At 36.0% G+C, this 20,436-nt stretch overlaps 1 protein-coding gene across 1 annotated transcript in view; it reads left to right on the top strand.

Annotated features, from left to right (window-relative positions):
* The window catches only part of LOC122731272 (vomeronasal type-2 receptor 26-like), a 41,704-nt gene that overhangs the window by 9,165 nt on the left and 12,103 nt on the right, over positions 1-20,436 (top strand). Inside the window, exons 2-5 of the mRNA XM_043971279.1 lie at positions 3,714-4,005; positions 12,479-13,276; positions 19,426-19,635; positions 20,170-20,293. Coding sequence (XP_043827214.1) covers positions 3,714-4,005; positions 12,479-13,276; positions 19,426-19,635; positions 20,170-20,293 — 1,424 coding nt within the window. The remainder of the gene's footprint in view (positions 1-3,713; positions 4,006-12,478; positions 13,277-19,425; positions 19,636-20,169; positions 20,294-20,436) is intronic.

Genomic DNA, 20,436 nt, shown 5'->3' on the forward strand with positions numbered 1-20,436 from the left:
TCAGGGCAATGGGGGTTAAGTGACTTGCCCAGGGTCACACAGCTAGTAAATGTTAAGTGTCTGAGGCTGGATTTGAACTCAGGTACTCCTGAATCCAGAGCTGGTGCTTTATCCACTGCGCCACCTAGCCGCCCCCGTGATGGCTTTTTCAAGGCAGGGCTTGAGCTTGGTTCTTCTTGACAGCAGTAACTTATTTCATTATGATCTCTGTATGTGCAATTATGCAAAACATTGCCATATTAGCTATTTTGTATAAGAAAACTTGAATAAAAGGACAAAAAATGAAAGAAAGTGAAAAATAGCATGCTTCCTTCTGTGTTCGGTCAATATCAATTCTTTCTTTGGAGGTGGATAGCATGCTTCATCATTAGTCCTTTGGGATTGCTTTGGATCGTTGTATTACTGAGAATAGTTATCATTCACAGTTCATCAAACAATATTGCTGTCCTCTGACCACCTCTCTTAAGAGCCAATCGAGAGAAGGAACGTTAGCAAGTTGGTTTCTGGAGAGTTTTCATCACAGTCAGAGTGAAAAACTAAGAAAGATAGGCCTTTTGCTCATAAGACTGACATTTAATTTCTGACCTTGTCTGTAATGTATTCACAGAGAGCAACTCTATTAAAGCCCCACCCCCCAGGAAAATGGGTATCTCTATTGCTGAGTTTGCCCTCTGCAGAAAGGATGACTAGGAATTTGGCGCAATCAGGCACCAGGAAAATCTTTAAGATTATAATTTGGATAGATGAGGGTCCACTCATCTGTAGTGTTCACCTTGATCACACTCTCTAGGCCTCAGCCAAAAAAAATGTATTTCCAACAAGCTGAAAGTCTAAATCATTTCCTCCTGTGATTAGCGCTTTCTTTAATAATGAAAAACTTCACACATAGCCATGTTTAGACAGTTATCGTAATGGAAGCTTTTTTGAGGGATGTGGGAAAGCCAGATTTTAACAGAAAATGAGCCAGTCTTTCAATAGCAAACTTTAAAAAATGTTAATGATTTTTTTTACATCACCTGTATTTTCCAGTACAGCCTTCTCTTCTTCCCTCTCACAGTACCATCCTTCATAATGAAGAATAAGTCAACAAAACTATTTTGAGTTCCTCACATAGTGCCTACTTCTTCAAAAAGGGAAGAATCCCCCCTCATATTTTTTCTTTGGGTCCAAACTTGGTCATTAATAAGTTCACAGCATTTAGTTTCATTTTTTGTTGTTTATGCTATTTACATTGTTAAGTTGTTGTTTATACTGTTTTCCTAGTTCTGCTTATATCATCTTGCATTGGTTCAGATGGTTTCCCATACTTCTTTATATTTGTTGTATTCCTTGTTTCTTACAGCACCATTATTTACTGTTGCATTAATGTACCACAATGCATTTACCCACTTCCAATTGATGGGAATGTCAAGTGTTTATGATTTTTTTGCTATACAAAAAAGTTGCTATAACTAAAAAAATTGCCGTCTCTAGCCACATTTTCTTGGTTCTGCTCACTTCACTATGCATCATTTTGTACAAGTCTTTCAGGCCTTTCTGAAATCATCCTCCTTGTCATTTCTTATACCACAATAATATTCCATCACCATCATATACCACAAATTGTTTATTCCAATCCCTAATTGGTGGGCATCCCCTCAATTTCCAATTCTTTGTCACCACAAAAAGAGCAGCTAGAAATATTTTTGTACATGTGGGTCCTTTCCCTTTTTTATGATCTCTTTTGAATATAGACCTAGTAGTGTTATTGTTGAGTCAAATGGTATGCACGTCAACATGCATTTTTGTAAAATTGTGAGTTCCACATTTTTCTCCCTCCCTCCATTCCCTGTCCCCTCCCCAAACCAGGAAGCAATGTGATATAGGTTATACATTACAGTCATGTTAAACATATTTCCACATTAGTTACATTGTGAGAGAAGAATTAGAACAAAAGGGAAAAAACACAAGAAAAAAGAAACAAACAAAAAACAAGAAAAAAATGTGAAAATAGTATGCTTCAAACTACATTCAGACTCCATAGTTCTTTTTCTGGATGTGGAGAGCATTTTCTATCATGCATCTTTTGGAATTGTCTTCATCATTAAATTTTCAAGATTGTTTGTGGCTTTAAGATTGCCTACTGTTCTCCTAAACCTAAAGTCTTTTGTCTTTGTTTTGATTGCTTTTCCTTTCTTAAGGAACCATTAGTTTCTTTTTGGTCCCAATTTTCAGAGATTTTATTTCTTGGGTAATGTTTCATGCTTATTTTTTTGTTTATTTTGTGGGACAATGAGGGTTAAGTGACTTGCCCAGGGTCACACAGTTAGTAAGTGTCAAGTGTCTGAGGACGGATTTGAACTCGGGTCCTCCTGAATCCAGGGCCAGTGCTTTATCCACTGTACTTATTTTTTCTATCAGGTAATTCTTTCCATTTCCCCTATAACCCCCATTTATTTCGATATTTTATTTTCTAGTAGTCTCAAATTTATATATATTTTTTATTTTTCTCTTTTTCAAATTTATATTTAAAAAAAAACTTTTGAATTCTTTTTTTTTAAAATAAACTCTTCCTTCTGCTTGTTCAGGAATTCTGTTGACTTTGTACCCAAGCTATGTTTTCATTGAACCTTTACTTGTATATGTTTTTAAGTTATTCACTATTTCTTGGATTATTATTATTATTATTATTTGGTGAGGCAATTGGGGTTAAGTGCCTAGGGTCACACAGCTAGTCCGTGTCAAGTCTCTGAGGCTGGATTTGAACTCGGGTCCTCCTGAATCCAGGGCTGGTGCTCTATCTACTACGCCACCCAGCTGCCCCTCTTCTATTATTTTTTTAACATTCATTTTTGTTTTGTGGGGCAAGGAGGGTTATGTGACTTGCCCAGGGTCACACAACTAGTAAGTGTCGGGTGTCTGAAGCCCGCTTTGAACTCAGGTCCTCTTGAATCCAGGGCCAGTGCTTTATCCACTATGTCACCTAGCTGCCCCTCTTGGATTATTTTTAAGTGTCCCAGTTGTAATAATTGCAATTTATGGTAGGATATTTTTGTTTGTTTCTTCATTTTTACTGACTACTCCTTAACTTCTGAAATACCTCAAGCTCTATAGTATGTCAATCAGGGACTTCAGCAATAATGAGATGAGTACTTGAGCTTGGAAACTTCAGTGTTATGTCTGACAAGATCAAGAAAACACTTCTTTGGAAACCATGTAAGCTGGTTCTTACTTTTTTATTTTAAACATCATTTTAAAACTTCTCAAAGTCCCATAATCAATTATTTTTTCTATTCTCGGATGAGTATATATTCACATTTCAAGAGGATCATTAAATTAAATCTGGACTTTTCAGTTCAAAATTGAATTTTCCTCTACCTTTGACTGTACAAATTTGATTTCAGTACCATTGGATAGAAAATCAGACTCCTCTGTGTGTTGTTTCAATTCATCTCTAGTACTATCATCAAATCTGAAACACAAGATAATTCATTTTGAGACTGAAAAGGAACTTAGAAGATATTTAGTTCCAAGTCTATATTATGCACATGAGGCCATTGAGTTTCCTAGAGGTCAAATGAGAGATCCAGAGTGGCATAGCAAGTCAATATTATAGATAATATTTAACCACAAGTTTTGCTTACTTCATGACCAACACTCAATATACTGTTACCTAGTTGTATCTGTGCACAAGGAATTTTGCTTAGCTCTTGAACTTCTTCCTATTACTGTAGGAAAATGCTCAAATACTACCAACATTTCTTGGCCTTCCAGTTTGCTGTGGATGAGATCAACAAGGACACCTTTTTGCTGCCAAACATAACCCTGGGATACCACCTCCTCAATAACTTCCACGACAGCAATATAGCTGTGGAGAGCTCCTTGATATGGCTGTCAGGGAGGGGTAGGACCATCCCTAACTACAGCTGTGACAGGCAGAAAAAGTCAGTGGCTGTCATTGGAGGGATATCAGGTCCATTGTCTTTGTCATTTGCCAATATACTAGGACTCTATAAAGTCCCTCAGGTAAGGAAGGCCAGTGGTGTTGCTTGTTTTTATTCCAATAGTCTTTTTTACCCTTAAAACATCAAATATTTTGTAATCTTTCCTGCTGCAATGTCAATCAATGAGCTTTTTGGGGGGAGGGTGGGACAATGAGGGTTAAGTGACTTACTTGCCCAGGGTCACACAGCTAGTAAGTGTCAAGTACTTGAGGCTGGATTTGAACTCAGGTCTTGAATCCAGGGCCAGTGCTTTATCCACTGCTCCATTTAGCTGCCCTTGACAATGATCATTTTAAAATCAGTTCCAATATGTCAAGAGCTGTACTAAAAATGAGGGATACAAAGAATTGAAAAAGACAAAAACAAACAAAAAAACCCAACTGCTTGCAAGGAACTCATTCTGTTTTCTACATGAGTTGATGACATTGATTTATTTGATTTGATGCTGATTGTCTTAAAGTAAAAATCTACCTAACAAATGATGAATTGATGCATTGATTCTGATTTTACCTTCTTAAAAATGTGTGTAAAATTACCAGAGTTTGAAAGAGGGACTCCTCTTTTTCCCTTATCTAAAAGCACTCCCATGGAAAGTATTCTGTTCTTTTTGCATTTTCTACCCTGTTGCTTTTCTAGACATCAGGATCTCTATAACTTACTATTCTGCAAGATGCAATCAGCTCTGAAATTCTCACTTCCTCAAATCTTTTCCCATAATAGTTTCAGGACTTCATCATACCCTAACATCAGGGTCCCTAATGCTTTACCACTGCTTCATAGCTTCTCCTTACCTTTTGTCTTCCTCCATTAGACTTTGGGGTCCTTGCGGGCATGGAATGTTATGTTTTTCATTGTACTTTTGCATGACTGCACATGTATAACTTATATTGAATTGCTTGAATTATTAAGGGGAGTGGGGAGGGAGGGAGGAGGGAATTTGGAACACAAAGTTTTAAAAATCGACGTTAAAATTTGTTTTTATATTTAACTCAGGAACAAATTCTCAATAAATAAAAATAAATGTTTTTCATTGTATCCTCAAGCACTTATTATAGTGCCTGTAAATTTAGGTGGTGCTTAATAAATCTTCATATCTGACTTATGTTATCTTGAGATTGATATCAGCATTTTTTTCAATATTTTTATTCCAAACAAGAAATAAAACAAGCATTATCATAACAGAGTAGAATAAAGAAAATGATTGCACATGAAAATACAAATTTATTATGTACAATATTTCCTTTTAAACATATATATCTCTGTGTGTATATATGTATATATATGTATACATAAAACCATTCTATATATACTTCTATTTATCAGTTCTTTATTTGTGTACATTTATTTCTATGTGAATCAACCACAAGTATTCGCCTTCATAGTTTGGGCTAAAAAGCTCCATCAAATTCTGTGTTTAATATGACCTTCAAATACTAAGTAATTATTTCCCTTCTTCCTGAATCTGAAATTAATTTGTCCTCCAAATCTACTCTATGACTTGAAATGGATATTGTTTATATTTTCATTTTCTTTGAATAAAATTTTATCAGATACCTAAAATGAGGCAACTAAGTAGACACTCAAAAAAAGTTTTGATGAATGATACACAAACTCTGCAATCCAATTAGTGAGGCAGTAGGACACTGTGGTAGAAAGAAGAGGAAGATAAGCGCAAATCAAAATGATGTTTTACTTTTGGTCTGAGCAAATTCTGAGCAATATTCTGTTTCTTCATGGACTAAGAGGACAGGTAAATGCATTAGCGGTCATAAATGATGTTTAGTGGTACTTCTTATTAAAAGTATACCTTCATATTATCTCCAAAGAGTTCCATTTTTGTTTACTTCCTGCCTATCTTTATTCTCTTGATCCCTTCACTTGTGTTAATGTTATTGCAGCATTTCTATAACAACATTAAAGAAGACTGGGGGGCAGCTAGGTGGTGTAGTGGATAAAGCACCCGCCCAGGAGTCAGAAGTACCTGAGTTCAAATCTGGTCTCAGACACTACCCTTACTAGCTCTGTGACCCTGGGCAAGTCACTTAATGCTCATTGCCCCACAAAATAAATAAATAAATAGATAGATAAAAGAAGAAGAGTGGGAAAACTTATAGCTTATGCCTATTACAGATAATACTTTCACTTGGTTTTGGAGAAGGACTAGTTACCATTTTAATAAAGCTTTCATTGATTCCTATGCTTTTCATGTTTTAATAGCAATGGGTGTTGTATTTTTTCAAAAGATTTTTCTGCAGCTATGAAGATAATAATGAATTTTTTGTTATTGATTTTTTCAATTATGCTTAGATTTTTCCTCATATTGAACTAGCCCTGCATTCCTGGTATACGTCCTATTTAATTATAGCATATGATCTTTGTGATAAATTGCTGTAATGTCTTTATTAGTATTTTATTTAAAATTTTTGCATCAACATTCATTAGGGAAACTTGTCTATAGTTTTCTTTCTATGATTTGGCTCTCTCTCTGGTTTAGATATTGGAACCATATTTGTGTCTTTAAAAATTTTAAGCTTTCTCGAGCGTGTTCTTCTTCTCTTTCTCCCTCTCTCCCTCCCCCCTTCCCTCTTCCCCCCTTCGGTCTTGCTCTCGCTCTCCTTCCTTCCTTCCCTTTCCTTCCCCCCCCCAACCCTCCCCCCTCTCTCTCTCCGCCTGTCAAAGAACCCTGTGAAGTTCTCGGGCGCTTCTGTCAACCACTGCCAGCACCTCCCTTCATTCATTCATTCCTCCCCAGAGTTCCAAGCATTCCGAGCTGGAAAGGACAGCAGAGGCCATCCAGCCCATCCAGTAGCCGACCCAGCATCCCCGTATCCCCCACCGAAGGCCCTCAAGCATTAGCTCGGAGAGTCCCCAGTTAGGAGAGCACCTGCAGCCCAATCCACTTCTTTAGCAAACGTTGATTAAGCCCCTGCTGCTTAAAGCATCAGGATTGGGCGGGGCATGGGGGGTGAAAGAGGGTAAAGATTGAAAAAACAAAGAAAGAGGTAACTCCTGCCCTCCCCGAGGGATGTAGTAGGGAGGGATGGAATCCTACCTAGGTCACTTTCATGTGTAATATGACATGAGCGCACCTTGATCCTGCACCGGCAGGCGGCCCTTGCTACCGTCATTGAGGGGAGCAACCCTTGTGGCAAAGGAGCCTGACATCTGCCAACACCAACAACAACCACAGAGGAGCGGCGCTTCCGGCAGCCAAAATGGAAGTAAAAGATCTGATTATAACCTGTGAAAATAAGATGCAGACAGAGCTTGACCCTATCTACCCCCAGCTGGTGAAACCGTATAACCTTCTATCCTCGATGGATCTCCCAGGTGAAATGCCCCTTGATCTACTTATACAGGAGATGGCCCAGATTTCCCCAAGGAGCTCCACCCGGCACTTCCCAGCTCAGAAGGATATAGATGATGCCCGGGTGATGCAGAACTCTGACAACAAGAAGTTAGGCTCTCACTTGCAGGTGGGAGTATCCTTCCGGAACCAGGCCCCCCAGAGGCCCCCTGAGTCAGCCCAGGTTCACAACATGCAATGCGTACAGCCTGTGGAGGCAGGACTCAGGACAGAAACTGAAGCGAGTTCTGGCTGCTCCAGTGGTCAGCTCCTGCCTAACTTGGGGCCCAGACAGATGCAGGGGCCAGGGGTCTACATCACTCCCAGTCAGCTGATCGGACAGCCTCCAAACCAAAGATCATCAACCTCCTACCCTCCTGGGCGGTCAGCCAAGGCCAAGAGAACACTCACCTACAATCCTTGATCAGCCCCTCCCCTGGTCCCTCCCAGGTGTGGTCCAATGCTGGCTACCTTTGCCTTACTGACCTGGTGACCCTGGTTTAGTCACATCCCTTTCCTAGCCTCAGTTTTCTTCTAAAATGAGAGGCTTCTACTAAATCATCCTTGAGGTCTCTAACTATTCACAATGTGTAATCCTTTGTATTCCTACCTTTGAAAATGGGAAAATAAAGGGATGTCCCCATGGGGGAAAAATTTAATAGGATTCCTTTAATTATGTTTTTTTTTTCCAAATAGTTTATCTGGTATTAGGATGAATTGTTCCTTAAATGTTTGGTTAAATTCACTTGTAAATCCATCTGGTTTTGGAGATTTTTTGATGGTGCTCATTTAGTGTTTTTTCAATTGCTTTTTCTAAGATAGAGTTATTTAAGTATTCTATTGTCTCTTCTGTTAATCTGGGCAATTTTTATTTTTGTTCATCCATTTCACTTGCATCATCATTTTTACTGGTGCATAATTGGGCAAAATATTTCCTAACCGCCCCTTTAATTTCTCCTTTATTGGTAGCCAATTCATGCTTTTCATCTTTGATGCTGGTAAATTATTTAATTTCATTTCTAATCAAATTAATCAATAATTTATATATTTTATTGTTTTTTCCACAAAATCAGTTTCTACCTTTCAAGAAATTTTTATTTTTAGTTTCATAAGTCTCTGATTTTAAGGATTTCATTTTTTTCTTTTATCAGATATTTTTTATTTGTTTACTTGTTATTTTATTTATTTTTTTTTCCGTGGCAATGTCAATCAGACAATGAGCATTTTTGGGGGGTGGAGCAATTGGGGTTAAGTGACTTGCCCAGGGTCACACAGCTAGTGAGTGTCAAGTGTCTGAGGCCATATTTGAACTCAGGTCTTCTTGAATCCAGGGTTGTTGCTTTATCCACTGCGCCACCTAGCTTCCCCCTTATCAGGGATTTTTAATCTGTTCTATTTTTAGGGTTTTTTTTTTAGCTGCATGTCCAATTAATTGATATATTCTTCCTCTTTTATTGATGTACAAATTTAGAGGTGTAAATTTTTTCCTAAGTACTGCTTTGGCTGAATGTTTTCTGATTGCTGTCATTCTTTTAAATGAAATTATTGATGGTTTATATAATTCATTCATTGACCCACTCATTCTTACAATTAATTTATTTTGCAATTGATTGTAATCTATGATTCCATTGTCCTTGTTGAATGTAATGTTCATATCATTCTGATCTGACAACTGTGCATTTAATAATATTTCTGCTTTTCTGCATTGTTTATGAAGTGTTTATGGCCTAATACATGGCCAGTTTTTAGGAAGAGTAATTATGCCTAAGAAAAGGATATAATTCTTTCTATTCCCATCCAGTTTTATCCAGAATTCTATCATTTTTAACTTTTCTAAAATTCTAACCCTCTCCTTAATTAATTTAATATTTGTTCTTTGGTTAAATTAAACTAAATCTTTGAGGTAAAAGTTTGGGCTCCATAGCATAAATTTACCATATATTTCCTCCTCTAATTCATTTAATATTTTCTTTAAGAATTTTTATTTTATACCATTTGCTGCATATAGGCCTACTACTGAAATTAATTGATTGTCTAGGGTGAATTATAGCAAGATGTTGTTTTCCTGCGTATCTTTTTTAATTGGATCAGGTTTTTTGGTTTTGTTTTATTTATTTCAGATTATGATTTTTTGTTTTGTTTTGTTTTGTTTTGTTTTAGCTAAAGCATACTAGAAACTGCTTCATCCACTTATTTTAACTCTGTGTGACTTTCTGTTTCAATTGTGTTTCTGGTATATAGCACTTTGTTAGATTTGGGGTCCTAATTTATTCTGCTATCTGCTTGTTTTTATGGGTGAATTCATACCATCCACATTCATTATTATCATTTTTTTTGGTGGGGCAATGAGGGTTAAGTGACTTGCCCAGGGTCACACAGCTAGTAAGTGTCAAGTGTCTGAGGACGGATTCAGGTCCTCCTGAATCCAGGACTGGTGTTTTATCACTGTGCCACCTTGCTGCCCCCATTATTATCGTTATGCATTTCCGTTCACCTTTTTTTCTTGTCTTTCCTTCTTTCTCTTTTTTTATACTGCCTTTCTTCAAAGGTTGTTTTGCTTCTGACCACTGCTTTGTTTTTTTAAACTTTCTTTTACCACACCCCACTTCTCTTTTCCCCTTTCTCTCATTTCCTTGCTGGTTAAGATAAATTTCTATACCTAATTCCATGTGCATATTTATTCTTCCCTCTGACCAATTTAGATGAGAATGAAGTTCAGACATTGCATACAACCCCAATACTTTCCTCTCCTTTTTATAATCTCTTCCTTATATGCCTTTTTATGTGAGATAATTTTCTACTTTTTCCCTCTCCTTTCTTCCTTCCTTACTACATGCCTCTACTTGCTCATCCATTTTTTGAGACCCTCCCAACATACTTGACTCACTCTTCTGCCTTCTATCTATATGGAATCCTTCTAAATGCCCTAGTAATGATAGAGTAGTTAGGAATTACAGCTATCTTCTTCCCATATAAGAATGTAAACGGTTTGACCTTTTAAGTGCCTTATGATTTCTCTTTCATGTTTACCGTTTTGTGCTTCTGTTTAATCTTACATTTGAAAGTCAAATTTTTTATTCATCTCTGGTCTTTTCACCAGGAATCCTTGAAAATCTTCTAATTTATTAAGTATCCAATTTTCTTCCTGGAGGACTAAAATCAAACTCGGTTTTGCTGTATAGCTTTTTTCTCCATTGTAATCCTAGATTTTTTGCCTTCCCAAATTATCATGTTCTAAATGCTCTGTTCCTTTAATGTGGAAGCTGATAAATCTTTTATGACACTGACTATGACTTGGTGCTTAAAACTTTCTCTCTGGTTTTTCATTTTTTTTTTCCTTGACCTGGGGGTTCAGGAATTTGACCACAATATTCTTGGTAGTTTTGATTTTGAGATCTCTTTCAGCTGGTGATCAGTGTAGTCTTTCAATTTCTGTTTTAATATTCCTTTCTAGCAAATAGGTGGGGTTTTCTTTTATAAATACTTGAAACATGATGTTTAGGCTCATTCTTTTATTGAGGCTTTCTTGCATTCCAATAATCCTTAAATTATTTCTTTTTAATCTATTTTCTAATTTTTTCATTCTTTTTATACGTTTTATTTCTTGATGTCTCATGGAATCATTGGCTTCTTCAAGCAGAATTCTGGTTTTTAGAAAATAATTTTATTTTTAACAATAATTTATAATTTCATTGTGCTTTTAATATAATTTTACCATACTTTCAATGAGAAATAGCATGGAAAAGGTTTAAAAAGGCTGATAGAACTGGTTTTAGGTCATGTCTCTGATCTGTACTGGCTGAGCAATAGTGGACAAGACACTTAACATTTCAGTTCCACAAGGAACCCTCTAAATAGAAGTTACCAATATGCATTGGTGGAAAGAGTTTCTACTCTGGAAGTTATTTTCAACATTAAAAATCAGAGGTCCAGCACTAGACTTTCCCTGATACTTTTCCACCAAATTGAAATCCTACGTGTTAACATTTACAAATTGCTTTCTTCTAAAAAAAAAAGTTCTGTGTTGTATAACATTATTCCTGTTTTTAAAGAAGGAATGTGAGACTTCATGGTATAATGAAAAGATCAAATGTTCTATAGTCAGAGGACATAGTTCAAATTTTCCCATTGATACTCATTATATGTATTACTGGGCCATGTCTCAGCTTTCCCATTGCTCACTTCCTCCATATATAAAATTATATAATTGGAATACATGGCTTCTGAGGTCTCTCTAAGCCATCACTTTATTAACTTATGAGGCAAAGAGTGCTGACCTACACACAGATTAGTATATGGAAGGGAACTCACTGAAGGTTTTTTTGACTCAAACAATTATATTCCACTAATTAAGCACCTTATTTCATTTTACTGACTTACATTTTAAATGGCTTTTCTCAGGGAGGTCTTACGTCTTCAGATCTTATATCTTCAGGATTCCCTTTATAACAAAATTTCGATATCCATATCATTTTAAATAATTCTGTCTTCACCATGAGTAGTGATCATTTCTAACTGCATACCATCTGATTTACCATCCATTCTTCCTTACCAAAAGCTCTCACATATTCATATTCCCTTTCAAGTCATGGGGCAGGATGATTGCTGGAAGTATAAATTATCTCAAAGAATATAATTTATAAAGTAAATATAGTACAAAATCTTTTTATTCCACCCCTCTACCACATAAACACACACACACACTCTTAATGCACTCATAAACCCATATTTTTCCCCCTTTGGAATGCTTTTCATCATAAATATCCCATGTCATCACCAGGTTGATTCCCCTTGCTAATCTCAGAATTCCATTCCCTCTCCTCCAATACTTCCAACATAATATTCTTCAGATATCCTCTAACATTTTTTATGGGAACATTGTAGTGAGGATTATTGGTCAGGTACAGATCCAGAATCCATACCACACATTTCCATTAAAAATTTAAAAATTCCCATTATTCTATAAAGTCTATTTCATTATTATCCACCATTACTATGATCAGGCATTAACAGAAATTTATTCAGTGTATTCTATGTGCCAAACACTCTTTTTGGTGCTTGAGATACAAATATAAAGGGTAGGAACTATTCCTACTTTGAAAAAAGCTTACCTCATCATTACTGATATTTCTTCTTTCTCTCCATTTAGATTATCTATGGTCCATTTGATCCCCTCCTGGATGATAAGGTTGAATTACCACATGTTTATCAGGTGGCCAGCAGGGATTCCACTCTGCCCCTGGCAATGATTAAATTGATGTTGCATTTTGGCTGGACTTGGGTGGGACTGATTCTTTCAGATGACATGAGAGCGGAGATTTTTTTCAGAGATGTGAAAGAGGAGATGATCAAAAATAATGTTTGTGTGGCCATTAAGGAAATAATTTCCCAAGACTGGCTTAAATTATCTGGTGAATCAACAACCCTTTCTAAGATACTTTTATCATCATCAAATGTGATTTTCATCTATGGAGATACAAACTCCCTCCAAAAACTTTTTCCAGCAATGGATTATTTTCCACTCTATGAGAAGTTGTTGGTCACTACTTCCTCCTGGGATTTTACTGTACATTCTGATAAAGGAATTAGCAATTTTCATGGTACAATAATATTTTCTCATACCAAGACTGAGGTTCCTGGTTTCACAGATTTCCTAAAAGCAATGAATCCCATAAAAAATCCAGAGGACATTTTCCTAAAGACTTTCTGGGAGTTAGCCTTTTCTTGTACACTTTCAGAAGGAAGACCCGAAGAAATAACATTATCGTCTTGCCTAAAAGATAATTCCTTGAATGATGTTGAGCCTATCTTTCTTGACATGATCATGTCTGACCTGAGTTCTAATGTCTACAATGCTGTGTATGCTGTAGCCCGTGCTCTCCATGAAATCCTCCACACTCAGTCAAAGGAGACAGTATTTGGAGAAATCCCAGCACTTTCTTGGAAGGTAACATTTCTGTCCTGGGGCTAAGTGCAGGAAGGTCTTCGTCATTCAATGGCTAGTCATCTATTCTGTGGATGTTCTAGCAAATTCGGAGGTGCAAGTCTCCCAAATCTCCCAAGTCTTCCATTTCATTTTGTCCTTTTATTTCCACACCATTACATGTCATTCCGAGGGAAAATACTGAAATGAAATGATAATAACTATGTAATCCTAGTCTGATTCAGCAGTATTGGTGAAATTGTTGGTGCTTTTCTTTCTATACATCAAATAAGGTAATTATTCAATAAATATTTAATAAGTAACTATAATGTGCCAGGCACTATGCTTAGTGTTGAAAATAAAAAAAGAGGTAAAATGTAATCTCTAAGGAACTTATAATATAAATGGGAGGACAAGTAAACAATTATACACAAATAAGCCCCATCAAGCCTCCAATCAAGAAGTATTAAAATCACAATTTTCTGATGTCATACCCTTGAAGGATTTTTAAATATCATTAAATGCCTTTAAATGAGTTCTTGGGTGGGCATTCATAGCAACTCTTCTAATATTCTTATTATTTGTATGTTATGGAGCCTTTAAAATTATATAGGTTACGTATTTATCTTAATTAAAATTTGAGATTTTTGTAGATAAGCAGGATCTTTTTGAACCTTTTTCTTTATTCCTCTTGGTAGTTCTTTAAATGTATATTTATCACATTGCCATTCTTTTTTTTTTTTAATTTAGCCACCAACAAATTTTTCTCAATTTAATGATTTACCTTCAGGGTGCAGAATTCCTTTTACTTCACTTTAATCAGGACTGTGTGCCAAAAGAAAAGATAGAGACATTTACACACTCTGTATTTCCTCCCAAACTGCTGATTAGTAATTTTTAATCAGTTGAGTTGTTCTCAGTTACCTTCTTTTATTTAGCCATTTGGGATTACCAGATCTAGCTCTTATTCCATGTTTTAAAAATTTGCTTTGATTTAATTTATGATATCCTTCTCAGGGCACATGAAGAACTGGAACTTTACTTCCTTCCTATATTTCCTTCCTCCATATATTTCTCCCTCTTTTGAATACTTTCTGTAAGATTTACTGAGAATTTTTTTCATTGTTCCTTCATATCCCTCAGATTCAACCAATGAATATTTCCTTTTTATAATGTCATTGTAAATTCTTTGAGTGTTTACATTAATGCATTTTATTAAAGACACTTTGCTTCAGCATTGGCTAGGTTCTTTATCCATTTTCCTCTTAAAGGCCTACATAAGCTTGGCCTCTTTCTTAGGAATTTATGGAATTCCAATGGTTAATTTAAGAAAAACATCATTTCTAAAATAAAAGATGCTCATACAGTCTAGGCAAGAAATTTGTTACTAAGGCCAAGTTAAATTAATTTGTCACATATAATATTTCACATCTTATTCTCATGCATTGTTCTGGATTAGAAAAGCTGGGTAATATAACATTGTCTTCAACTGAGAATTTCTTTTTCTTATTTTCATGGAAATTCAGAAATAATACCATATTACTCAATGAGTGAAATATAGGTATCATAGCTATTGTCACCTTATAATACATTTCCAGTCTTTCTGGGAAATTTTCTTTCATTTTTCCATTGAAATATGACATCTGGATTCTTGTGCTAAGATAATTCTGAGTTGGTTACTAAAATCACTGCTTCTCAAATCTTCTTCCAAATATATTGTTATTCCATTTCTTTACAGTAAACTCTCCTGCCACCATTTTTATATTCTCTTCAAATTAAACCATTCTATCTTTCCTATTTTTATATAATTGCACCGAATTTTGACATTAAGTTTCTTATTCATTTGGTTTTACTCTTTTTTTTAATGATGTGAATTCCAAAAATGTGAAGGCCAAATTGTCTTTTATTTCTAAATAAGCTTTATCAACCATTCCAGAGACTTATAATTGAAACTTTTTTATTAAAGTAACTTTCTCCCTTCCATCACCTGTTCTCCAGTTTCTTAAATTTAATAATATTCAATGTTTTAGAGGTCTTTTTAAAGTTAGTGATGGGAACAAAGATGGCAGAGTAAGACAGGAACTTGCCTGAAGTCTCACAGATTTACCCCCAAACTATAAAATACTGTCTCAATATTAATTCTTGAATGTCAAGGCAACTTAGAAAGTCAGCTTAAAAAAAAGGTCTGTCTTACTTGGATAAAAGAAGACCACAGTTTAGTGCAGGTGGCTTCTGGGCAAACCACCCACAGGCTATGCTCCAGTAAGCCAGAAGCAAGGCCCCAATTCCTGGTGAAATTTAGCTATGAGGCTCTAAGGCCCTGCTGCAGTAAGCATGTGACTAGTCCCCAGGCCTTTGACTCAGTAGGTCCACAAAGAGGCCAAATGCTTTTGGTGAAATAGGACCTTGCCCTGGCAGAAGTTAGGTCATGTGGCCTCATGGGAGCAGGTCATTGGCTAGGCCCCACGTCTCTCTGTGCAGCAGGCCATCAGACAGGTGCCACATGAACTGGTGCTATGGGCCCATGACCCATATCAGTGGCTAGGCCCCACAGCCTCAATTCAACAGGCCAGTGGCTAGGCCCCCAACTCCACTTGCACAAGAAATTTTGGACATTGATTTTTCTATCCCAGGAAAAGATCCCTACTTTAACATAAAATTAAGTCTTGAAATAGGCTGGGTAAATGAGCAAAATATAAATAAAAAAATAAAAAGGAACTTTATCATAGAAGATTACTATGGTGACAGGAAAGAACAAAACATAAACTCAGAAGAGGACAACAATGTCAAAATGGATACAAGCAAAATCTCAAAAAAAAAAAAAAAAAGAATGGGTTTCAGGCCTGAAAAATGGCTTGAAGAACTCAAAAAATTTTTAAAACTTGAGAGATAGAAAAAATGGGAAAAAAAATTGGAGTGAGGCAAGTGAATCATGAAAAAAACAAGTTAAATTTGTTTTTTAAAAAGATTTTAAAAATGGGACAAGTATATGAAAATTCACTGAAGAAAACAACTCTTTAAGAAATAGAATTGGGGGGCAGCCAGGTGGCACAGTGGTTAAAGCACCAGCCTTGGATTCAGGAAGACCTGAGTTCATATTGAGTCTCAGACACTTGACACTTACTAGCTGTGTGGCCTTGGGCAAGTCACTTAACCCCCATTGCCCTTCCCCCAGTCTACCCTTTGAACTCATAAGAACTTTCTCAGTTTTAGGGTAGCTGAAAGGAATACACTTAGAGAGAGGATACAGGTCTGGACTGAATATGAAGGGATGATATCTGTAAAGAATTATTTTTTTTTGTTTATCCTTGTTTTTTTGTGGGGCAGGCAGGGTGGGGTTAGCTTATGTTTAGAGCCAGATATGGGCTCAGGGCCTCCTGGGTCCAGGGCTGGTGCTTTGTCCACTGTGTCACCTAGCTAACCCATGATGACATCTGCAAAATAAAATTAAGGGGTAAGAGGAATGCACTGGAAGAAAGGGAAAGGGAGAGGTGGATTGGGGAAAAGTAGTTCACATAAAAGAAACCAAAAAAAGGTATGGAGTAGAAGGGAAGATGGGGAAGGAGCAGGTGAGTGGGTGAGCCTTACTCTCATTAGAATTGGCTCAAAGAGGGAATATCATACACACTCAAGAGGGTATAGTAATATATCTTCCCTGTGGGAAAGTGGGAGGGGAAGGGGATAAAGGGGGAGGGGAGGGAGAGGCAATGGAAGGAAGGACAGATTGGGGGATGGGCAGTAAAAAGCAAAACACTTTCAAGGAGAGATAGGGTGAAGGAAGATAGAAAATAGAGTAAATATCAAGGGGAAGGAATAAGATGGAGGGTAATACAGTTAACAATAGTAACTGTGAAAGAAATGATGAGCAGGATGCTATCAGAAGGACGTGTGAAAAATGCAAACCATCGACAGAGATAGAATTGATGGTATCTGAATACAGATTGAAGTACAATTTTATTTGCCAGCTCCTCTTTCTTTTTTGGAGTGGGCAGGGCAATTAGGGTTAAGACTTGCCCAGGGTCACACAGCTAGTGTCAAGTGTATGAGGCCAGATTTGAACTCAGGTCCTCCTGAATCCAGGGCCAGTGCTTTATCCATTGTATCACCTAGCTGCCCCCTGTTAGCTCCTCTTTCTAAAGGAATTTTGTCTATTTTCTTTCACAACCTGACTAATGAGAAGATGTTTTGCCTAACTGCACATGTATGGCATATTGAATTGTTGAATTTCATAGGGAGGGATGAGTAGGGAGGGAAGAAGAAAATTTAGAACACAAAGTTTTAAAAAATCAATGTGAAAAGTTATGATGAGCAGGAGGAGTTCAGAGAAACCTGGAAGGACTTACATGAACTGATGCTGACTGAGAGGAGCAGAACTAGGAGAACATTGTACACCGTAACAGCAACATTGTGTGATGAACAATGGTGATAAACTTGACTCTTTTTAGCAATGTGATGGTCCAAAATAATTTTAAAGAACTTCATAATAGATAATGTTCTTAATATCCAGAAAAAAGAACTGTAGTTTATGAATACAGATTGAACCATACTGCTTCTACTTTTGGACTGTTTTTTTCTTCTTTTTGAGGTTTTTCCCCTGTGCTCTGACTCTTCTTTCACAATATGACTAATGTAAAAATATGTTTAATGTGATTGTATATATATATGTGTATATATATATATATATATATAACCTATATCAGATTTCTTTCTGTCTTGGGGAGGAAGGAGGGAAGAGAGGGTGGGAGAAAGATTTGGAACTAAAAATCCTATGAAAACAAATGTTGAAAACTATCCTTATATATAACTGGATAATAGTAAAATACTGAACAAAAAAAAAGATCAGAGGTAAAGCAAGTATTCACATTATCATCACTAGTATTCAATATTGTACTAGAGATATTAGCTTTATCAATGAGAGAAGAAAAATAAATTGAAAGAATTCGAGTAGGCAATTGGGAAACAAAACTAACATTCTTTTAGGATGATATGATGATATACTTAGAGAATCAACCAAAAAACTAGTTGAAAAAATTAAACACTTTAGCAAAGTTGTAAGATATAAAACAAAGTCACATAAATCATCAGAATTTCTATATTTTACCAAAAAATACCAGCAGCAAGTGATAGAATGGGAAATTCCATTTAGAATAATTATAGACAATATAAAATACTTGATAGTTTATTTGTAAGGACAAAGCCAGTCCATACATGAACAGAATTATAAAACAACAACAAAAAACACCACTTTTCACACTGATATGTCAGATCTAAATAGTTGGGAAAATATCAATTGTTCATGGATATCCCAAGCTAAAATAATAAAAATGATCATTCTAACTAAATTATTTTACTTATTCAATGACATACAAAGCAATCTACAAACATTATTTTATAGAGCTATTAAAAATAACAAAATCTTTCTGGAAGGAAAAAGGTCAAAATATGAAAGAAATTAACAATAAAATGTGAAGGAAGGTGGCCTGTCCACGCCAGTACTCAAAGTGTACTGGCTAAGAAATAGAGTGGTGGATCAGTAGAATAGATTAAGTACAGAATACATGTTTATAAATGACTGGTGTTATGTAATCTTTCATAAACAAAAAGACCCTCAGCATTTGGGACAAGAACTCAGTGAGTGAATTTATAAACAAATTACATATATAATATACATATACATATATACATATATTTACATATATATGAATTTATAAAAAAGTGAACTTATAAAAAACAATTATGTGCAAGACACTTTGAAAATTATTAGAGATACAAAGAAGGACCAAAAAAAAAAGATAATCCCAGTTCTTGAATATCAAAATCTATTGAGAAAGAAAATGTAAACATCTTTTAGGGTTAATCCTGAAGTTCCTTGTGAGCATACATTTTTTAGTAAGGCCAGACATCAATAGAAGGAATTTTTGATTCATCTGGAAGACAATTGTGAGATACATTCACTATCTAAGATATATGATCACATGCTGATCTTATTTTTTTTTCCTTGCAGTCCATTGTTTGGCGGGTTGAAGAAATAAAAGAAAGAGTGCAAATCCCTGAGAAGAACAGTGTGTACAAACACAAATTCGGAGTTTTTGTAACCCTGATTATTAATCCTGTGATATCTGTAGGAATCTTTCTTTCTCCAAGGAGTAACAATTTTTTTTCATTCCCTTTAGCTCCACCATTTGCTGAAGTGCATCAACCCTGGTAATACCAGTGATGAGACATGTGGGGAAAGAACCAAGATGGCTGCTGAGACATATGATATCCTGAACTTTAGATACTTTCCTGATTTTATTAATACTCTGGTGAAAGTAGGTGAAGTGACCCCTGAGGGATTCAGTATTGATGAAGAATATATAGATTGGCCAGAGGATTTCTCTCAGGTAAGGGTGCTGTAAATAATGTGAGCTCTATAAATGAGTTGTTTAGAGGTTTAGGTACTGTTGTGTCTCTTCATTCAATCCAGGAAGTTAGACACAGAAAACAGCAATGATTTTGACATAACGGCAGTATCCTATTGTAGTTATTCAGTTGTTTCAGTTGTGCCTGACTCTTTCTTGGCAAAGATACAGGATTGTTTTGCCTTAGAGATAAATCAATGTGAGGTCTTTAAGAAAGAAAAATGTGGTAACAGATTAAAGTTAAAAATAATCAATGGCCTTAATTATACCCAGTGAATAATTTGTGCAGGTTCACAACTTGAGGAGTAGATGATCTGGGGAGGGAAAGGGAGATACTGAAGAGAGTTGGCATGATGAAAACTTTTTCCTCCATTTCCCCTTCAGAAACACAAATACCTTGTTCTAAATGTTTTTTAATAAGAGCAGATTGCCACTGCTATCTCCTTAGAGCTCCTATCTTTCAGCAGACATTCATTCTTACATTGATATTCTCCCCTTTCTTTGTTGGATGCTCAGACACCTACTTCCATATGTAGTGTGAGCTGTGGTCCTGGATTCAGGAAGACAGCCCGTAAGAATGAGCCCATCTGCTGCTTTGACTGTATCCCATGCCCTTATGGGGAGATTTCCAATAGGACAGGTGGGTATCAAAAGATAAACAACCTTTCTCCCAAAATAAGGGAGACATTGAACTAGGTTATTTTGCTTGTTTATTTGTTTTTAGGGCTTTTAATCATTGAAAACTTTCTCTGCTCCCAATAATTTACTGTCTTAGTTTAAAAA

Source organism: Dromiciops gliroides, chromosome 6 (assembly GCF_019393635.1).
Source record: "Dromiciops gliroides isolate mDroGli1 chromosome 6, mDroGli1.pri, whole genome shotgun sequence".
Lineage (NCBI taxonomy): Eukaryota > Metazoa > Chordata > Mammalia > Microbiotheria > Microbiotheriidae > Dromiciops > Dromiciops gliroides.